The sequence below is a fragment of the Oncorhynchus tshawytscha genome, unplaced genomic scaffold (assembly GCF_018296145.1).
Source record: "Oncorhynchus tshawytscha isolate Ot180627B unplaced genomic scaffold, Otsh_v2.0 Un_contig_1458_pilon_pilon, whole genome shotgun sequence".
Taxonomy (NCBI): domain Eukaryota; kingdom Metazoa; phylum Chordata; class Actinopteri; order Salmoniformes; family Salmonidae; genus Oncorhynchus; species Oncorhynchus tshawytscha.
The window spans coordinates 88,919-110,124 of record NW_024609151.1 but is presented as its reverse complement, the minus strand read 5'-3'; the positions used below and the strand labels follow the sequence as shown (position 1 = coordinate 110,124).

General features: G+C 38.1%; 1 protein-coding gene across 2 annotated transcripts in view; it reads right to left on the bottom strand.

Moving 5' to 3' along the window:
* Positions 1-16,035: 16,035 nt before the first annotated feature.
* Positions 16,036-21,206, bottom strand: part of LOC112237409 (rab-3A-interacting protein-like) — a 49,986-nt gene continuing 44,815 nt past the window's right edge. For both annotated transcript variants that reach the window (XM_042314357.1, XM_042314358.1), the window contains 2 exons: positions 20,448-20,651; positions 16,036-16,230 (listed from right to left, as the gene is read on the bottom strand). In XM_042314357.1, the coding sequence (XP_042170291.1) occupies positions 16,054-16,230; positions 20,448-20,651 (381 nt within the window). In that variant the 3' untranslated portion in view covers positions 16,036-16,053. The remainder of the gene's footprint in view (positions 16,231-20,447; positions 20,652-21,206) is intronic.

The window sequence follows — 21,206 nt, the reverse complement described above, 5'->3', positions numbered from 1 at the left end:
AATACTAATGACAACACTAGTACAGAATACTAATGACAACACTAGTACAGAATACTAACGACAACACTAGTACAGAATACTAATGACAACACTAGTACAGAATACTAATGACAACACTAGTACAGAATACTAATGACAACACTAGTACAGAATACTAATGACAACACTAATGACAACACTAGTACAGAACACTAACGACAACACTAGTACAGAACACTAATGACAACACTAGTACAGAACACTAATGACATTACTAGTACAGAATACTAATGACAACACTAGTACAGAATACTAATGACAACAGTAGTACAGAATACTAATGACAACACTAGTACAGAATACTAATGACAACACTAATGACAACACTAGTACAGAACACTAATGACAACACTAGTACAGAACACTAATGACAATACTAGTACAGAACACTAATGACAACACTAGTACAGAATACTAATGACAACACTAGTACAGAATACTAACGACAACACTAGTACAGAATACTAATGACAACACTAGTACAGAATACTAATGACAACACTAGTACAGAATACTAATGACAACACTAGTACAGAATACTAATGACAACACTAGTACAGAATACTAATGACAACACTAGTACAGAATACTAATGACAACACTAGTACAGAATACTAATGACAACACTAGTACAGAATACTAACGACAACACTAGTACAGAATACTAACGACAACACTAGTACAGAATACTAATGACAACACTAGTACAGAATACTAATGACAACACTAGTACAGAATACTAATGACAACACTAGTACAGAATACTAACGACAACACTAGTACAGAACACTAATGACAACACTAGTACAGAATACTAATGACAACACTAGTACAGAATACTAATGACAACACTAGTACAGAACAACACTAGTACAGAATACTAATGACAACACTAGTACAGAATACTAATGACAACACTAGTACAGAATACTAACGACAACACTAGTACAGAATACTAACGACAACACTAGTACAGAATACTAATGACAACACTAGTACAGAATACTAATGACAACACTAGTACAGAATACTAATGACAACACTAGTACAGAATACTAATGACAACACTAGTACAGAATACTAATGACAACACTAGTACAGAATACTAATGACAACACTAGTACAGAATACTAATGACAACACTAGTACAGAATACTAATGACAACACTAGTACAGAATACTAATGACAACACTAGTACAGAATACTAATGACAACACTAGTACAGAATACTAATGACAACACTAATGACAACACTAGTACAGAATACTAATGACAACACTAGTACAGAATACTAATGACAACACTAGTACAGAATACTAATGACAACACTAGTACAGAATACTAATGACAACACTAGTACAGAATACTAATGACAACACTAGTACAGAATACTAATGACAACACTAGTACAGAATACTAATGACAACACTAGTACAGAATACTAATGACAACACTAGTACAGAATACTAACGACAACACTAGTACAGAATACTAATGACAACACTAGTACAGAATACTAATGACAACACTAGTACAGAATACTAATGACAACACTAGTACAGAATACTAATGACAACACTAGTACAGAATACTAATGACAACACTAGTACAGAATACTAATGACAACACTAGTACAGAATACTAATGACAACACTAGTACAGAATACTAATGACAACACTAGTACAGAATACTAATGACAACACTAGTACAGAATACTAATGACAACACTAGTACAGAATACTAATGACAACACTAGTACAGAATACTAATGACAACACTAGTACAGAATACTAATGACAACACTAGTACAGAATACTAATGACAACACTAGTACAGAATACTAATGACAACACTAGTACAGAATACTAATGACAACACTAGTACAGAATACTAATGACAACACTAGTACAGAATACTAATGACAACACTAGTACAGAATACTAATGACAACACTAGTACAGAATACTAACAACACTACAGACACTAGTACAGAATACTAACGACAACACTAGTACAGAATACTAATGACAACACTAGTACAGAATACTAACGACAACACTAGTACAGAATACTAATGACAACACTAGTACAGAATACTAACGACAACACTAGTACAGAATACTAACGACAACACTAGTACAGAATACTAATGACAACACTAGTACAGAATACTAATGACAACACTAGTACAGAATACTAATGACAACACTAGTACAGAATACTAATGACAACACTAGTACAGAATACAACACTAGTACAGAATGACAACACTAGTACAGAATACTAATGACAACACTAGTACAGAATACTAATGACAACACTAATGACAACACTAGTACAGAACACTAATGACAACACTAGTACAGAACACTAATGACAACACTAGTACAGAACACTAATGACATTACTAGTACAGAATACTAATGACAACACTAGTACAGAATACTAATGACAACAGTAGTACAGAATACTAATGACAACACTAGTACAGAATACTAATGACAACACTAATGACAACACTAGTACAGAACACTAATGACAACACTAGTACAGAATACTAATGACAACAGTAGTACAGAATACTAACGACAACACTAGTACAGAACACTAATGACAACACTAGTACAGAATACAGACAACACTAGTACAGAATACTAATGACAACACTAGTACAGAATACTAATGACAACACTAGTACAGAATACTAATGACAACACTAGTACAGAATACTAATGACAACACTAGTACAGAATACTAATGACAACACTAGTACAGAATACTAACGACAACACTAGTACAGAATACTAATGACAACACTAGTACAGAATACTAATGACAACACTAGTACAGAATACTAATGACAACACTAGTACAGAATACTAATGACAACACTAGTACAGAATACTAATGACAACACTAGTACAGAATACTAATGACAACACTAGTACAGAATACTAATGACAACACTAGTACAGAATACTAATGACAACACTAGTACAGAATACTAATGACAACACTAGTACAGAATACTAATGACAACACTAGTACAGAATACTAACGACAACACTAGTACAGAATACTAATGACAACACTAGTACAGAATACTAACGACAACACTAGTACAGAATACTAATGACAACACTAGTACAGAATACTAATGACAACACTAGTACAGAATACTAATGACAACACTAGTACAGAACACTAATGACAACACTAGTACAGAATACTAACGACAACACTAGTACAGAATACTAATGACAACACTAGTACAGAACACTAATGACAACACTAGTACAGAATACTAATGACAACACTAGTACAGAATACTAATGACAACACTAGTACAGAATACTAATGACAACACTAGTACAGAATACTAATGACAACACTAGTACAGAATACTAATGACAACACTAGTACAGAATGGTACTACTAACACTAATGACAACACTAGACAAATACTAATGACAACACTAGTACAGAACACTAATGACAACACTAGTACAGAACACTAATGACAACACTAGTACAGAACACTAATGACAACACTAGTACAGAATACTAATGACAACACTAGACAACACTAGTACAGAATACTAATGACAACAGTAGTACAGAATACTAATGACAACACTAGTACAGAATACTAATGACAACACTAATGACAACACTAGTACAGAACACTAATGACAACACTAGTACAGAACACTAATGACAATACTAGTACAGAACACTAATGACAACACTAGTACAGAATACTAATGACAACACTAGTACAGAATACTAATGACAACACTAGTACAGAATACTAATGACAACACTAGTACAGAATACTAATGACAACACTAGTACAGAATACAGACAACACTAATGACAACACTAGTACAGAATACTAATGACAACACTAGTACAGAATACTAATGACAACACTAGTACAGAATACTAATGACAACACTAGTACAGAATACTAATGACAACACTAGTACAGAATACTAATGACAACACTAGTACAGAATACTAATGACAACACTAGTACAGAATACTAATGACAACACTAGTACAGAATACTAATGACAACACTAATGACAACACTAGTACAGAATACTAATGACAACACTAGTACAGAATACTAATGACAACACTAGTACAGAATACTAATGACAACACTAGTACAGAATACTAATGACAACACTAGTACAGAATACTAATGACAACACTAGTACAGAATACTAATGACAACACTAGTACAGAATACTAATGACAACACTAGTACAGAATACTAATGACAACACTAGTACAGAATACTAATGACAACACTAGTACAGAATACTAATGACAACACTAGTACAGAATACTAATGACAACACTAGTACAGAATACTAATGACAACACTAGTACAGAATACTAATGACAACACTAGTACAGAATACTAATGACAACACTAGTACAGAATACTAATGACAACACTAGTACAGAATACTAATGACAACACTAGTACAGAATACTACAACACTAACGACAACACTAGTACAGAACACTAATGACAACACTAGTACAGAACACTAATGACAACACTAGTACAGAATACTAATGACAACACTAGTACAGAATACTAATGACAACACTAGTACAGAATACTAATGACAACACTAGTACAGAATACTAATGACAACACTAATGACAACACTAGTACAGAATACTAATGACAACACTAGTACAGAATACTAATGACAACACTAGTACAGACTAATGACAACACTAGTACAGAATACTAATGACAACACTAGTACAGAATACTAATGACAACACTAGTACAGAATACTAATGACAACACTAGTACAGAATACTAATGACAACACTAGTACAGAACACTAACGACAACACTAGTACAGAACACTAATGACAACACTAGTACAGAATACTAACGACAACACTAGTACAGAATACTAATGACAACACTAGTACAGAATACTAATGACAACACTAGTACAGAATACTAATGACAACACTAGTACAGAATACTAATGACAACACTAGTACAGAATACTAATGAACAGAATACTAATGACAACACTAGTACAGAATACTAATGACAACACTAGTACAGAATACTAATGACAACACTAGTACAGAATACTAATGACAACACTAGTACAGAATACTAATGACAACACTAGTACAGAATACTAATGACAACACTAGTACAGAATACTAATGACAACACTAGTACAGAATACTAATGACAACACTAGTACAGAATACTAATGACAACACTAGTACAGAACACTAATGACAACACTAGTACAGAATACTAATGACAACACTAGACAACACTAGTACAGAACACTAATGACAACACTAGTACAGAATACTAACGACAACACTAGTACAGAACACTAATGACAACACTAGACAGAATACTAACAACACTAGTACAGAATACTAATGACAACACTAGTACAGAATACTAATGACAACACTAGTACAGAATACTAATGACAACACTAGTACAGAATACTAATGACAACACTAGTACAGAATACTAATGACAACACTAGTACAGAATACTAATGACAACACTAGTACAGAATACTAATGACAACACTAATGACAACACTAGTACAGAATACTAATGACAACACTAGTACAGAATACTAGACAACACTAGTACAGAATACTAATGACAACACTAGTACAGAATACTAATGACAACACTAGTACAGAATACTAATGACAACACTAGTACAGAATACTAATGACAACACTAGTACAGAATACTAATGACAACACTAGTACAGAATACTAATGACAACACTAGTACAGAATACTAATGACAACACTAGTACAGAATACTAATGACAACACTAGTACAGAATACTAATACAACACTAAGAATGACAACACTAGTACAGAATATAATGACAACACTAGTACAGAATACTAACAGAATACTGACAACACTAGTACAGAATACTAATGACAACACTAGTACAGAATACTAATGACAACACTAGTACAGAATACTAATGACAACACTAGTACAGAATACTAATGACAACACTAGTACAGAATACTAATGACAACACTAGTACAGAATACTAAACACTAGTACAACACTAGTACAGAATACTAATGACAACACTAGTACAGAATACTAATGACAACACTAGTACAGAATACTAATGACAACACTAGTACAGAATACTAATGACAACACTAGTACAGAATACTAATGACAACACTAGTACAGAATACTAATGACAACACTAGTACAGAATACTAATGACAACACAGAATACTAATGACAACACTAGTACAGAATACTAATGACAACACTAATACAGAAGAACACTAATGACAACACTAGTACAGAACACTAATGACAACACTAGTACAGAACACAATGACATTACTAGTACAGAATACTAATGACAACACTAGTACAGAATACTAATGACAACAGTAGTACAGAATACTAATGACAACACTAGTACAGAATACTAATGACAACACTAATGACAACACTAGTACAGAATACTAATGACAACACTAGTACAGAACACTAATGACAACACTAGTACAGAACACTAATGACAATACTAGTACAGAATACTAATGACAACACTAGTACAGAATACTAATGACAACACTAGTACAGAATACTAATGACAACACTAGTACAGAATACTAATGACAACACTAGTACAGAATACTAATGACAACACTAGTACAGAATACTAATGACAACACTAGTACAGAATACTACAACACTAGTACAGAATAACACTAACAGAATACTAATGACAACACTAGTACAGAATACTAATGACAACACTAGTACAGAATACTAATGACAACACTAGTACAGAATACTAATGACAACACTAGTACAGAATACTAATGACAACACTAGTACAGAATACAGAATACTAACGACAACACTAGTACAGAATACTAATGACAACACTAGTACAGAATACTAATGACAACACTAGTACAGAATACTAATGACAACACTAGTACAGAATACTAATGACAACACTAGTACAGAATACTAATGACAACACTAATGACAACACTAGTACAGAACACTAATGACAACACTAGTACAGAATACTAATGACAACACTAGTACAGAATACTAACGACAACACTAGTACAGAATACTAATGACAACACTAGTACAGAACACTAATGACAACACTAGTACAGAATACTAATGACAACACTAGTACAGAATACTAATGACAACACTAGTACAGAATACTAACGACAACACTAGTACAGAATACTAATGACAACACTAGTACAGAACACTAATGACAACACTAGTACAGAATACTAATGACAACACTAGTACAGAATACTAATGACAACACTAGTACAGAACACTAATGACAACACTAGTACAGAATACTAATGACAACACTAGTACAGAATACTAACGACAACACTAGTACAGAACACTAATGACAACACTAGTACAGAATACTAATGACATTACTAGTACAGAATACTAATGACAACACTAGTACAGAATACTAATGACAACACTAGTACAGAATACTAATGACAACACTAGTACAGAATACTAATGACAACACTAGTACAGAATACTAATGACAACACTAGTACAGAACACTAATGACAACACTAGTACAGAATACTAATGACAACACTAGTACAGAATACTAATGACAACACTAGTACAGAATACTAATGACAACACTAGTACAGAATACTAATGACAACACTAGTACAGAATACAACACAACACTAGTACAGAATACTAATGACAACACTAGTACAGAATACTAATGACAACACTAGTACAGAATACAACACTAGTACAGAATACTAATGACAACACTAGTACAGAATACTAATGACAACACTAGTACAGAATACTAATGACAACACTAGTACAGAATACTAATGACAACACTAGTACAGAATACTAATGACAACACTAGTACAGAATACTAATGACAACACTAATGACAACACTAGTACAGAACACTAACGACAACACTAGTACAGAACACTAATGACAACACTAGTACAGAACACTAATGACATTACTAGTACAGAATACTAATGACAACACTAGTACAGAATACTAATGACAACACTAGTACAGAATACTAATGACAACACTAGTACAGAATACTAATGACAACACTAATGACAACACTAGTACAGAACACTAATGACAACACTAGTACAGAATACTAATGACAACACTAGTACAGAATACTAATGACAACACTAGTACAGAATACTAATGACAACACTAGTACAGAATACTAATGACAACACTAGTACAGAATACTAATGACAACACTAGTACAGAATACTAATGACAACACTAGTACAGAACACTAATGACAACACTAGTACAGAATACTAATGACAACACTAGTACAGAATACTAACGACAACACTAGTACAGAACACTAATGACAACACTAGTACAGAATACTAACGACAACACTAGTACAGAACACTAATGACAACACTAGTACAGAATACTAATGACAACACTAGTACAGAATACTAATGACAACACTAGTACAGAATACTAATGACAACACTAGTACAGAATACTAATGACAACACTAGTACAGAATACAACACAGAATACTAACACTAGTACAGAATACTAATGACAACACTAGTACAGAATACTAATGACAACACTAGTACAGAATACTAATGACAACACTAGTACAGAATACTAATGACAACACTAGTACAGAATACTAATGACAACACTAGTACAGAATACTAAACACTAGACAACACTAGTACAGAATACTAATGACAACACTAGTACAGAATACTAATGACAACACTAGTACAGAATACTAATGACAACACTAGTACAGAATACTAATGACAACACTAGTACAGAATACTAACGACAACACTAGTACAGAACACTAATGACAACACTAGTACAGAATACTAATGACAACACTAGTACAGAATACTAATGACAACACTAGTACAGAATACTAATGACAACACTAGTACAGAATACTAATGACAACACTAGTACAGAATACTAATGACAACACTAATGACAACACTAGTACAGAACACTAATGACAACACTAGTACAGAATACTAATGACAACACTAGTACAGAACACTAATGACAACACTAGACAGAATACTAATGACAACACTAGTACAGAATACTAATGACAACACTAGTACAGAATACTAATGACAACACTAGTACAGAATACTAATGACAACACTAGACAGAATACTAATGACAACACTAGTACAGAATACTAATGACAACACTAGTACAGAATACTAATGACAACACTAGTACAGAATACTAATGACAACACTAGTACAGAATACTAACGACAACACTAGTACAGAATACTAATAGTACAGAATACTAATGACAACACTAGTACAGAATACTAATGACAACACTAGTACAGAATACTAATGACAACACTAGTACAGAATACTAATGACAACACTAGTACAGAATACTAATGACAACACTAGTACAGAATACTAATGACAACACTAGTACAGAATACTAATGACAACACTAGTACAGAATACTAATGACAACACTAGTACAGAATACTAATGACAACACTAGTACAGAATACTAATGACAACACTAGTACAGAATACTAATGACAACACTAGTACAGAATACTAATGACAACACTAGTACAGAATACTAATGACAACACTAGTACAGAATACTAATGACAACACTAGTACAGAATACTAATGACAACACTAGTACAGAATACTAATGACAACACTAGTACAGAATACTAATGACAACACTAGTACAGAATACTAACGACAACACTAGTACAGAATACTAATGACAACACTAGTACAGAATACTAATGACAACACTAGTACAGAATACTAATGACAACACTAGTACAGAATACTAATGACAACACTAGTACAGAATACTAATGACAACACTAGTACAGAATACTAATGACAACACTAGTACAGAATACTAATGACTAACTAACGACAACACTAGTACAGAACACTAATGACAACACTAGTACAGAACACTAATGACAACACTAGTACAGAATACTAATGACAACACTAGTACAGAATACTAATGACAACACTAGTACAGAATACTAATGACAACACTAGTACAGAATACTAATGACAACACTAATGACAACACTAGTACAGAACACTAATGACAACACTAGTACAGAATACTAATGACAACACTAGTACAGAATACTAATGACAACACTAGTACAGAATACTAATGACAACACTAGTACAGAATACTAACGACAACACTAGTACAGAACACTAATGACAACACTAGTACAGAATACTAATGACAACACTAGTACAGAACACTAACGACAACACTAGTACAGAACACTAATGACAACACTAGTACAGAATACTAACGACAACACTAGTACAGAACACTAATGACAACACTAGTACAGAACACTAATGACAACACTAGTACAGAATACTAATGACAACACTAGTACAGAATACTAATGACAACACTAGTACAGAACACTAATGACAACACTAGTACAGAATACTAATGACAACACTAGTACAGAATACTAACGACAACACTAGTACAGAATACTAATGACAACACTAGTACAGAATACTAATGACAACACTAGTACAGAATACTAATGACAACACTAGTACAGAATACTAATGACAACACTAGTACAGAATACTAATGACAACACTAGTACAGAATACTAACGACAACACTAGTACAGAATACTAATGACAACACTAGTACAGAACACTAATGACAACACTAGTACAGAATACTAACGACAACACTAGTACAGAATACTAATGACAACACTAGTACAGAATACTAACGACAACACTAGTACAGAATACTAATGACAACACTAGTACAGAACACTAATGACAACACTAGTACAGAATACTAACGACAACACTAGTACAGAACACTAATGACAACACTAGTACAGAATACTAATGACAACACTAGTACAGAATACTAATGACAACACTAGTACAGAATACTAATGACAACACTAGTACAGAATACTAATGACAACACTAGTACAGAATACTAACGACAACACTAGTACAGAATACTAATGACAACACTAGTACAGAATACTAATGACAACACTAGTACAGAATACTAATGACAACACTAGTACAGAATACTAATGACAACACTAGTACAGAATACTAATGACAACACTAGTACAGAATACTAATGACAACACTAGTACAGAATACTAATGACAACACTAGTACAGAATACTAATGACAACACTAGTACAGAATACTAATGACAACACTAGTACAGAATACTAATGACAACACTAACAGAATACTAATGACAACACTAGTACAGAATACTAATGACAACACTAGTACAGAATACTAATGACAACACTAGTACAGAATACTAATGACAACACTAGTACAGAATACTAATGACAACACTAGTACAGAATACTAATGACAACACTAGTACAGAATACTAATGACAACACTAGTACAGAATACTAATGACAACACTAGTACAGAATACTAATGACAACACTAGTACAGAATACACTAGTACAGAATACTAATGACAACACTAGTACAGAATACTAATGACAACACTAGTACAGAATACTAACGACAACACTAGTACAGAATACTAACGACAACACTAGTACAGAATACTAATGACAACACTAGTACAGAATACTAATGACAACACTAGTACAGAATACTAATGACAACACTAGTACAGAATACTAATGACAACACTAGTACAGAATACTAATGACAACACTAGTACAGAATACTAATGACAACACTAGTACAGAATACTAATGACAACACTAGTACAGAATACTAATGACAACACTAATGACAACACTAGTACAGAACACTAACGACAACACTAGTACAGAACACTAATGACAACACTAGTACAGAACACTAATGACATTACTAGTACAGAATACTAATGACAACACTAGTACAGAATACTAATGACAACAGTAGTACAGAATACTAATGACAACACTAGTACAGAATACTAATGACAACACTAAATGACAACACTAGTACAGAACACTAATGACAACACTAGTACAGAATACTAATGACAACACTAGTACAGAATACTAATGACAACACTAGTACAGAATACTAACACACTAGTACAGAATACTAACGACAACACTAGTACAGAATACTAATGACAACACTAGTACAGAATACTAATGACAACACTAGTACAGAATACTAATGACAACACTAGTACAGAATACTAATGACAACACTAGTACAGAATACTAATGACAACACTAGTACAGAATACTAATGACAACACTAGTACAGAATACTAACACTAGTACAGAATACTAATGACAACACTAGTACAGAATACTAACGACAACACTAGTACAGAATACTAACGACAACACTAGTACAGAATACTAATGACAACACTAGTACAGAATACTAATGACAACACTAGTACAGAATACTAATGACAACACTAGTACAGAATACTAATGACAACACTAGTACAGAATACTAATGACAACACTAGTACAGAATACTAATGACAACACAGAACACTAACGACAACACTAGTACAGAACACTAATGACAACACTAGTACAGAACACTAATGACAACACTAGTACAGAATACTAATGACAACACTAGTACAGAATACTAATGACAACACTAGTACAGAATACTAATGACAACACTAGTACAGAATACTAATGACAACACTAGTACAGAATACTAATGACAACACTAGTACAGAATACTAACGACAACACTAGTACAGAATACTAATGACAACACTAGTACAGAATACTAATGACAACACTAGTACAGAATACTAACGACAACACTAGTACAGAATACTAATGACAACACTAGTACAGAATACTAACGACAACACTAGTACAGAATACTAATGACAACACTAGTACAGAATACTAATGACAACACTAGTACAGAATACTAATGACAACACTAGTACAGAATACTAATGACAACACTAGTACAGAATACTAACGACAACACTAGTACAGAATACTAATGACAACACTAGTACAGAATACTAATGACAACACTAGTACAGAATACTAATGACAACACTAGTACAGAATACTAATGACAACACTAATGACAACACTAGTACAGAATACTAATGACAACACTAGTACAGAATACTAATGACAACACTAGTACAGAATACTAATGACAACACTAGTACAGAATACTAATGACAACACTAGTACAGAATACTAACACTAGACAACACTAGTACAGAATACTAATGACAACACTAGTACAGAATACTAATGACAACACTAGTACAGAATACTAACGACAACACTAGTACAGAATACTAATGACAACACTAGTACAGAATACTAATGACAACACTAGTACAGAATACTAACGACAACACTAGTACAGAATACTAATGACAACACTAGTACAGAATACTAATGACAACACTAGTACAGAACACTAACGACAACACTAGTACAGAATACTAATGACAACACTAGTACAGAACACTAATGACAACACTAGTACAGAATACTAATGACAACACTAGTACAGAATACTAATGACAACACTAGTACAGAATACTAATGACAACACTAGTACAGAATACTAATGACAACACTAGTACAGAATACTAATGACAACACTAATGACAACACTAGTACAGAACACTAATGACAACACTAGTACAGAACACTAATGACAACACTAGTACAGAATACTAATGACAACACTAGTACAGAATACTAATGACAACACTAGTACAGAATACTAATGACAACACTAGTACAGAATACTAATGACAACACTAGTACAGAATACTAATGACAACACTAGTACAGAATACTAATGACAACACTAGTACAGAATACTAACGACAACACTAGTACAGAATACTAATGACAACACTAGTACAGAATACTAACGACAACACTAGTACAGAATACTAATGACAACACTAGTACAGAACACTAATGACAACACTAGTACAGAACACTAATGACAACACTAGTACAGAACACTAACGACAACACTAGTACAGAACACTAATGACAACACTAGTACAGAATACTAATGACAACACTAGTACAGAATACTAACGACAACACTAGTACAGAATACTAATGACAACACTAGTACAGAATACTAACGACAACACTAGTACAGAATACTAATGACAACACTAGTACAGAACACTAATGACAACACTAGTACAGAATACTAATGACAACACTAGTACAGAATACTAATGACAACACTAGTACTAATGACAACACTAGTACAGAAATACTAATGACAACACTAGTACAGAACACTAATGACAACACTAGTACAGAATACTAATGACAACACTAGTACAGAACACTAATGACAACACTAGTACAGAATACTAATGACAACACTAGTACAGAACACTAATGACAACACTAGTACAGAACACTAATGACAACACTAGTACAGAACACTAATGACAACACTAGTACAGAACACTAATGACAACACTAGTACAGAATACTAATGACAACACTAGTACAGAATACTAATGACAACACTAGTACAGAATACTAATGACAACACTAGTACAGAATACTAATGACAACACTAGTACAGAATACTAATGACAACACTAGTACAGAACACTAATGACAACACTAGTACAGAATACTAATGACAACACTAGTACAGAATACTAACGACAACACGAGAGGCAGCTGTTAGTTCTTCTGATAGAGGACACCATCGTCTAATAGCAGACTGGGTTATAACATCTCCAGACATTATACTGCTCCCTGATAGAATACACAGACTGGGTTATAACATCTCCAGACATTATACTGCTCCCTGATAGAATACACAGACTGGGTTATAACAGCTCCAGACATTATACTGCTCCCTGATAGAATACACAGACTGGGTTATAACAGCTCCAGACATTATACTGCTCCCTGATAGAATACACAGACTGGGTTATAACAGCTCCAGACATTATACTGCTCCCTGATGGAATACACAGGTTATAACAGCTCCAGATATTATACTGCTCCCTGATGGAATACACAGGTTATAACAGCTCCAGACATTATACTGCTCCCTGATGGAATACACAGGTTATAACAGCTCCAGACATTATACTGCTCCCTGATGGAATACACAGGTTATAACAGCTCCAGACATTATACTGGCTCCTTGATGGAATACACAGGTTATAACAGCTCCAGACATTATACTGCTCCCTGATGGAATACACAGGTTATAACAGCTCCAGACATTATACTGGCTCCTTGATGGAATACACAGGTTATAACAGCTCCAGACATTATACTGCTCCCTGATGGAATACACAGGTTATAACAGCTCCAGACATTATACTGGCTCCCTGATGGAATACACAGACTGGGTTATAACAGACATTATACTGGGTTATAACAGACATTAGACTGGGTTATAACAGACATTAGACTGGCTCCCTGATGGAATACACAGGTTATAACAGCTCCAGACATTATACTGCTCCCTGATGGAATACACAGACTGGGTTATAACAGACATTAGACTGGCTCCCTGATGGAATATGGATATGACCACAGGTACTAAGGAGTGAAAGAAGTTTAGACTGGTGAGTCCATCTGGTCACTACGGAAGCCCAGAGGGTACTTGATGAAACCAGACAAAACAGAGAGCACTTGGTAAAACAATGTTAACAGCTAGAGTCATTTAGGATTTTTAATGAGTTTTAAAATCATAGAGCTGACGACATGCAGGACACAGAATAGGTCTTCATGAACTATCATACATCCTGCACTGGGCATTAGTGTACCTGGAGGAGGTGAGGGGTGTGTGTGTGGTGTGTACCTCACTCTTGGAGAAGGTGAGGTGTGTGTGTGTGTGTGGTGTGTGTGGTGTGGTGTGTACCTCACTCTTGGAGAAGGTGAGGTGTGAGTGTGTGAGGTGTGGTGTGTACCTCACTCTTGGAGAAGGTGAGACAGGGGTAGATGTCCTCTCTGTAGACTCTCTCCAGGAAGGAGCTGTTCCTCTCCAGACTGGGCTCCTCCTTCCACAACTTAAACTCACTAAACAGGAGACTGTCCAGCTGAAGAGGAGGAGGAGGAAGAGAAGTAGGGGGGAGTAGGGGGTGGAAGAAGAGGAGTAGGAAGAGTAGGGGTGGAGGAAGGAGTAGGAGGGGGGGTGGAGGAAGAGGAGTAGGAAGAGTAGGGGGTGGAGGAAGGAGGAGGAGGAGCAGCAGGAAGAGTAGGGGTGGAGGAAGGAGGAGCAGGAAGAGTAGGGGTGGAGGAAGGAGGAGCAGGAAGAGTAGGGGTGGAGGAGGGGCAGGAAGAGTAGGGGTGGAGGAGGGGCAGGAAGAGTAGGGGTGGAGGAGGGGCAGGAAGAGTAGGGGTGGAGGAGGGGCAGGAAGAGTAGGGGTGGAGGAGGGGCAGGAAGAGTAGGGGTGGAGGAGGGGCAGGAAGAGTAGGGGTGGAGGAAGGAGGAGCAGGAAGAGTAGGGGTGGAGGAAGGAGGAGCAGGAAGAGTAGGGGTGGAGGAAGGAGGAGGAAGAGTAGGGGTGGAGGAGGGGCAGGAAGAGTAGGGGTGGAGGAAGGAGGAGCAGGAAGAGTAGGGGTGGAGGAAGGAGGAGCAGGAAGAGTAGGGGTGGAGGAAGGAGGAGCAGGAAGAGTAGGGGTGGAGGAAGGAGGAGCAGGAAGAGTAGGGGTGGAGGAAGGAGGAGGAGCAGGAAGAGTAGGGGTGGAGGAAGGAGGAGGAGCAGGAAGAGTAGGGGTGGAGGAAGGAGGAGGAGCAGGAAGAGTAGGGGTGGAGGGAGAGGAGGAGGAGCAGGAAGAGTAGGGGTGGAGGGGTGGAGGAGGTGCAGGAAGAGTAGGGGTGGAGGAAGGAGGAGAAGGAGCAGGAAGAGTAGGGGTGGAGGGAGAGGAGGAGGAGCAGGAAGAGTAGGGGTGGAGGAAGGAGGAGAAGGAGCAGGAAGAGTAGGGGTGGAGGGAGAGGAGGAGGAGCAGAAAGAGTAGGGGTGGAGGAAGGAGAAGTCAGGGGTGGAGGGAGAGGAGTAGGAGCAGGAAGAGTAGGGGTGGAGGGAGAGGAGGAGGAGCAGGAAGAGTAGGGGTGGAGGGAGAGGAGGAGGAGCAGGAAGAGTAGGGGTGGAGGGAGAGGAGAAGGAGCAGGAAGAGTAGGGGTGGAGGGAGAGGAGGAGGAGCAGGAAGAGTAGGGGTGGAGGGAGAGGAGTAGGAGCAGGAAGAGTAGGGGTGGAGGGAGAGGAGGAGGAGCAGAAAGAGTAGGGGTGGAGGGAGAGGAGGAGGAGCAGAAAGAGGAGGGGTGGAGGAAGGAGGAGTCGGGGGTGGAGGAAGAGGAGGAGGAGCAAAGTAGACACTTTAATGTCACACACATACCTCAACAACATAACTTCCACACACCAACAGACTAGATCCCCTCTTCAGCCTCCTGCAGGAAGATAGTTATGGACGATTCATTCTGCTGTATTACAGTGCTCACAGATCTGTTTCACTCCTATTCATACCTACTGATAGTCCAGCTTCATGAGGGTCACTGCAAACAGGGAGGGGGAAGGGTGGAGAGAGCAAGAGAGAGACCTAGAGGAGAGAGAGAGAGCAAAAGAGAGAGAGAGAGCAAAAGAGAGAGAGAGAGCAAAAGAGAGAGAGAGAGCAAAAGAGAGAGAGAGAGCAAAAAAGAGAGAGAGAGCAAAAGAGAGAGAGAGAGCAAAAGAGAGAGAGAGAGAGCAAAAGAGAGAGAGAGCAAAAGAGAGAGAGAGAGAGAAAAAAAGAGAGAGAGAGAGCAAAAGAGAGAGAGAGAGCAAAAGAGAGAGAGAGAGCAAAGCAAAGAGAGAGAGAGAGCAAAAGAAAGAGAGAGAGCAAAAGAGAGAGAGAGCAAAAAGAGAGAGAGAGCAAAAGAGAGAGAGAGAGCAAGAGAGAGAGAGAGAAGAGAAGAGAGAGAGAGAGCAAGAGAGAGAGAGAGAGCAAAGAGAGAGAGAGAAGAGAAGAGAGAGAGAGAGCAAGAGAGAGAGAGAGCAAGAGAGAGAGAGAGCAAAAGAGAGAGAGAGAGAGAGAGAAAGAGAGAGAGAGAGAGCAAAAAGAGAGAGAGAGAGCAAAAGAGAGCAGAGAGCAAAAAGAGAGAGAGAGCAAAAGAGAGAGAGAGAGCAAAAGAGAGAGAGAGAGCAAAAGAGAGAGAGAGAGAGAAAAGAGAGAGAGAGCAAGAGAGAGAGAGCAAGAGAGAGAGAGAGCAAGAGAGAGAGAGCAAAAGAGAGAGAGCAGCAAAAGAGAGAGAGCAAAAGAGAGAGAGAAAGAGAGAGAGCTAGAGGAGGAGAGAGAGAGCTAGGAGAGAGAAAGAGAGAGCTAGAGGAGGGAGAGAAAAGAGAAAAAAAGAGCTAGAGGAGGACAGAAAAGAGAGAGAGAGAAGAGAGAGAGAGAGCAAAAGAGAGAGAGCTAGAGAGCAAAAGAGAGAGAGAGAGAGAGAGCTAGAGAGAGAGAGCTAGAGGAGGGAGAGAGAGAGAGTGAGCTAGAGGAGGGAGAGAGAGAGAGTGAGCTAGAGGAGGGAGAGAGGAGAGAGAGTGAGCTAGAGGAGGGAGAGAGAGAGCTAGGAGAGAGAAAGAGAGCTAGAGGAGGGAGAGAGAGAGTGAGCTAGAGGAGGGAGAGAGAGAGCTAGGAGAGAGAAAGAGAGCTAGAGAGAGAAAGAGAGAGCTAGAGGAGGGAGAGAGAGAGAGCTAGAGGAGAGAGAGAGAGAGAGAGGAAGGAGGAAATATGCAGAATAATAACGCTAGCCCTCAGCAGCAGAGAGAAGATGAGGAGTGAGAGGTAAAGGAGAGGGCTGATGGATCAGTGATTTATCTCTGGGTAAGGTTTCACTGACCCAAAGACATTACCGTATGAGAGAGAAACAGGGAGGGAGCAGGGGAGAGACAGGGGAGGGAGAGAAAGAGACAGAGAGAGGGTCTCCCTCCACCAAAAAACAACATGTCTATGAGCTTCTTCAATGTACAGGTGTGGCTGAAATCTGGTGTCAACAGTAACAGGGACCGACAGGGCAGCTGGCCAGAGAAACCAGGACTAAAACGCTCCTACAGTAGAAAAACGGTTTCATGACATTGTGTCGGTCTCAAACTTACTGTTACACTGTGTCACCTTGATACAGCTACAGTAGGAACGCTGATGTCATGGTCATTACCTGCTTCCCCCTCCACTGCCTATTTTAATCCTGCATTTAACCAGGCATCTCAGTTAAGAACAAATTCTTATTTACAATGACTGCCTTGTTCAGGGGAACAGTGGGTTAACTGCCTTGTTCAGGGGAACAGTGGGTTAACTGCCTTGTTCAGGGGAACAGTGGGTTAACTGCCTTGTTCAGGGGAACAGTGGGTTAACTGCCTTGTTCAGGGGCAGGAGGACAGATTATGACCTTGTCCGCTCTGGGATTCGAACCAGCAACCTTTGGGATCTATAGACGTACGCCATATCCAAATAGGCAGTTTAAGACACACAATACATGGTTCCTTATGGTTGACCTGGATATTGTATAGCCACCAACTAAACATACAGTAGTTCTGTCTGCAGAGGCATGTTTCTGTCATCTTTAACTCATATCTACTCCTCAGGGAGCAATAACTCAGGAGACAACGTGTCAGTTCTACTCCACACTGACGTACAGAGGGAGATGGCACTGCTCAGGCAAGATGAATCAATAAGGAGTTGATAATAAACGACTCACTGCTCAGGCAAGATGAATCAATAAGGAGTTGATAATAAACCAGGTCTCAACAGAACCCACAGCACGTATAAACCATGTGGAGAGCAGAGCCGGAGAAGCCCTGGCTGACATGTGGAGAGCAGAGGAGAAGCCCTGGCTGACATGTGGAGAGCAGAGCCGGAGAAGCCCTGGCTGACATGTGGAGAGCAGAGCCGGAGAAGCCCTGGCTGACATGTGGAGAGCAGAGCCGGAGAAGCCCTGGCTGACATGTGGAGAGCAGAGGAGAAGCCCTGGCTGACATGTGGAGAGCAGAGCCGGAGAAGCCCTGGCTGACATGTGGAGAGCAGAGCCGGAGAAGCCCTGGCTGACATGTGGAGCCATTTGCAGGGAAACTGAAAAAGCCAGTAGTGAAATAGTTCAGGAAGACAAGAGCAGGCGGTAACTGAAGGAGTCCAGAGGGTGATTACATCTGACTGCATGTCTGTGTGTGTTACGTCCATGTGTGTGTGTGTGTGTGTGTGTGTGTGTGTCTGTGTGTGTTACCTCTCTGCAGTCTCGTACGATGGGCTGTGTGGTGCTCAGTTCCTGTGTGTGTGTGTGTGTGTGTTACCTCTCTGCAGTCTCGTACGATGGGCTGTGTGCCGCTCAGTTCCTGCCCGCTGCCCAGCATGGCGCTGCTGGTACTCTTGTTGCGGCCATGACCCTTCTTGAAGGGAGCCTTGGAGCCCCCAGGAAGGTCGTGACAGGGGGAGGTGGGGGACGTGGACAGGACCAAGGTCTTCAGGGCAGACACCTCTGCCTGGAGCACATCAATCTGGGGGGGTGGAACATCACACATATAGAACCCATATAGATACAGGTCTATCTTCTGTCTCGTCTCACACCGTTCTGACAGAGAGAGGTGAGGAACAGGTCTATCTTCTGTCTCGTCTCACACCGTTCTGACAGAGAGAGGTGAGGAACAGGTCTATCTTCTGTCTCGTCTCACACCGACTGTTAGACTGATAGGATATGATCTACAGGACTGTTACTGTCAGACTGATAGGATATGATCTACAGGACTGTTACTGTCAGACTGATAGGATATGATCTACAGGACTGTTACTGTCAGACTGATAGGATATGATCTACAGGACTGTTACTGTCAGACTGATAGGATATGATCTACAGGACTGTTACTGTCAGACTGATAGGATATGATCTACAGGACTGTTACTGTCAGACTGATAGGATATGATCTACAGGACTGTTACTGCTAGACTGATAGGATATGATCTACAGGACTGTTACTGTCAGACTGATAGGATATGATCTACAGGACTGTTACTGTCAGACTGATAGGATATGATCTACAGGACTGTTACTGCTA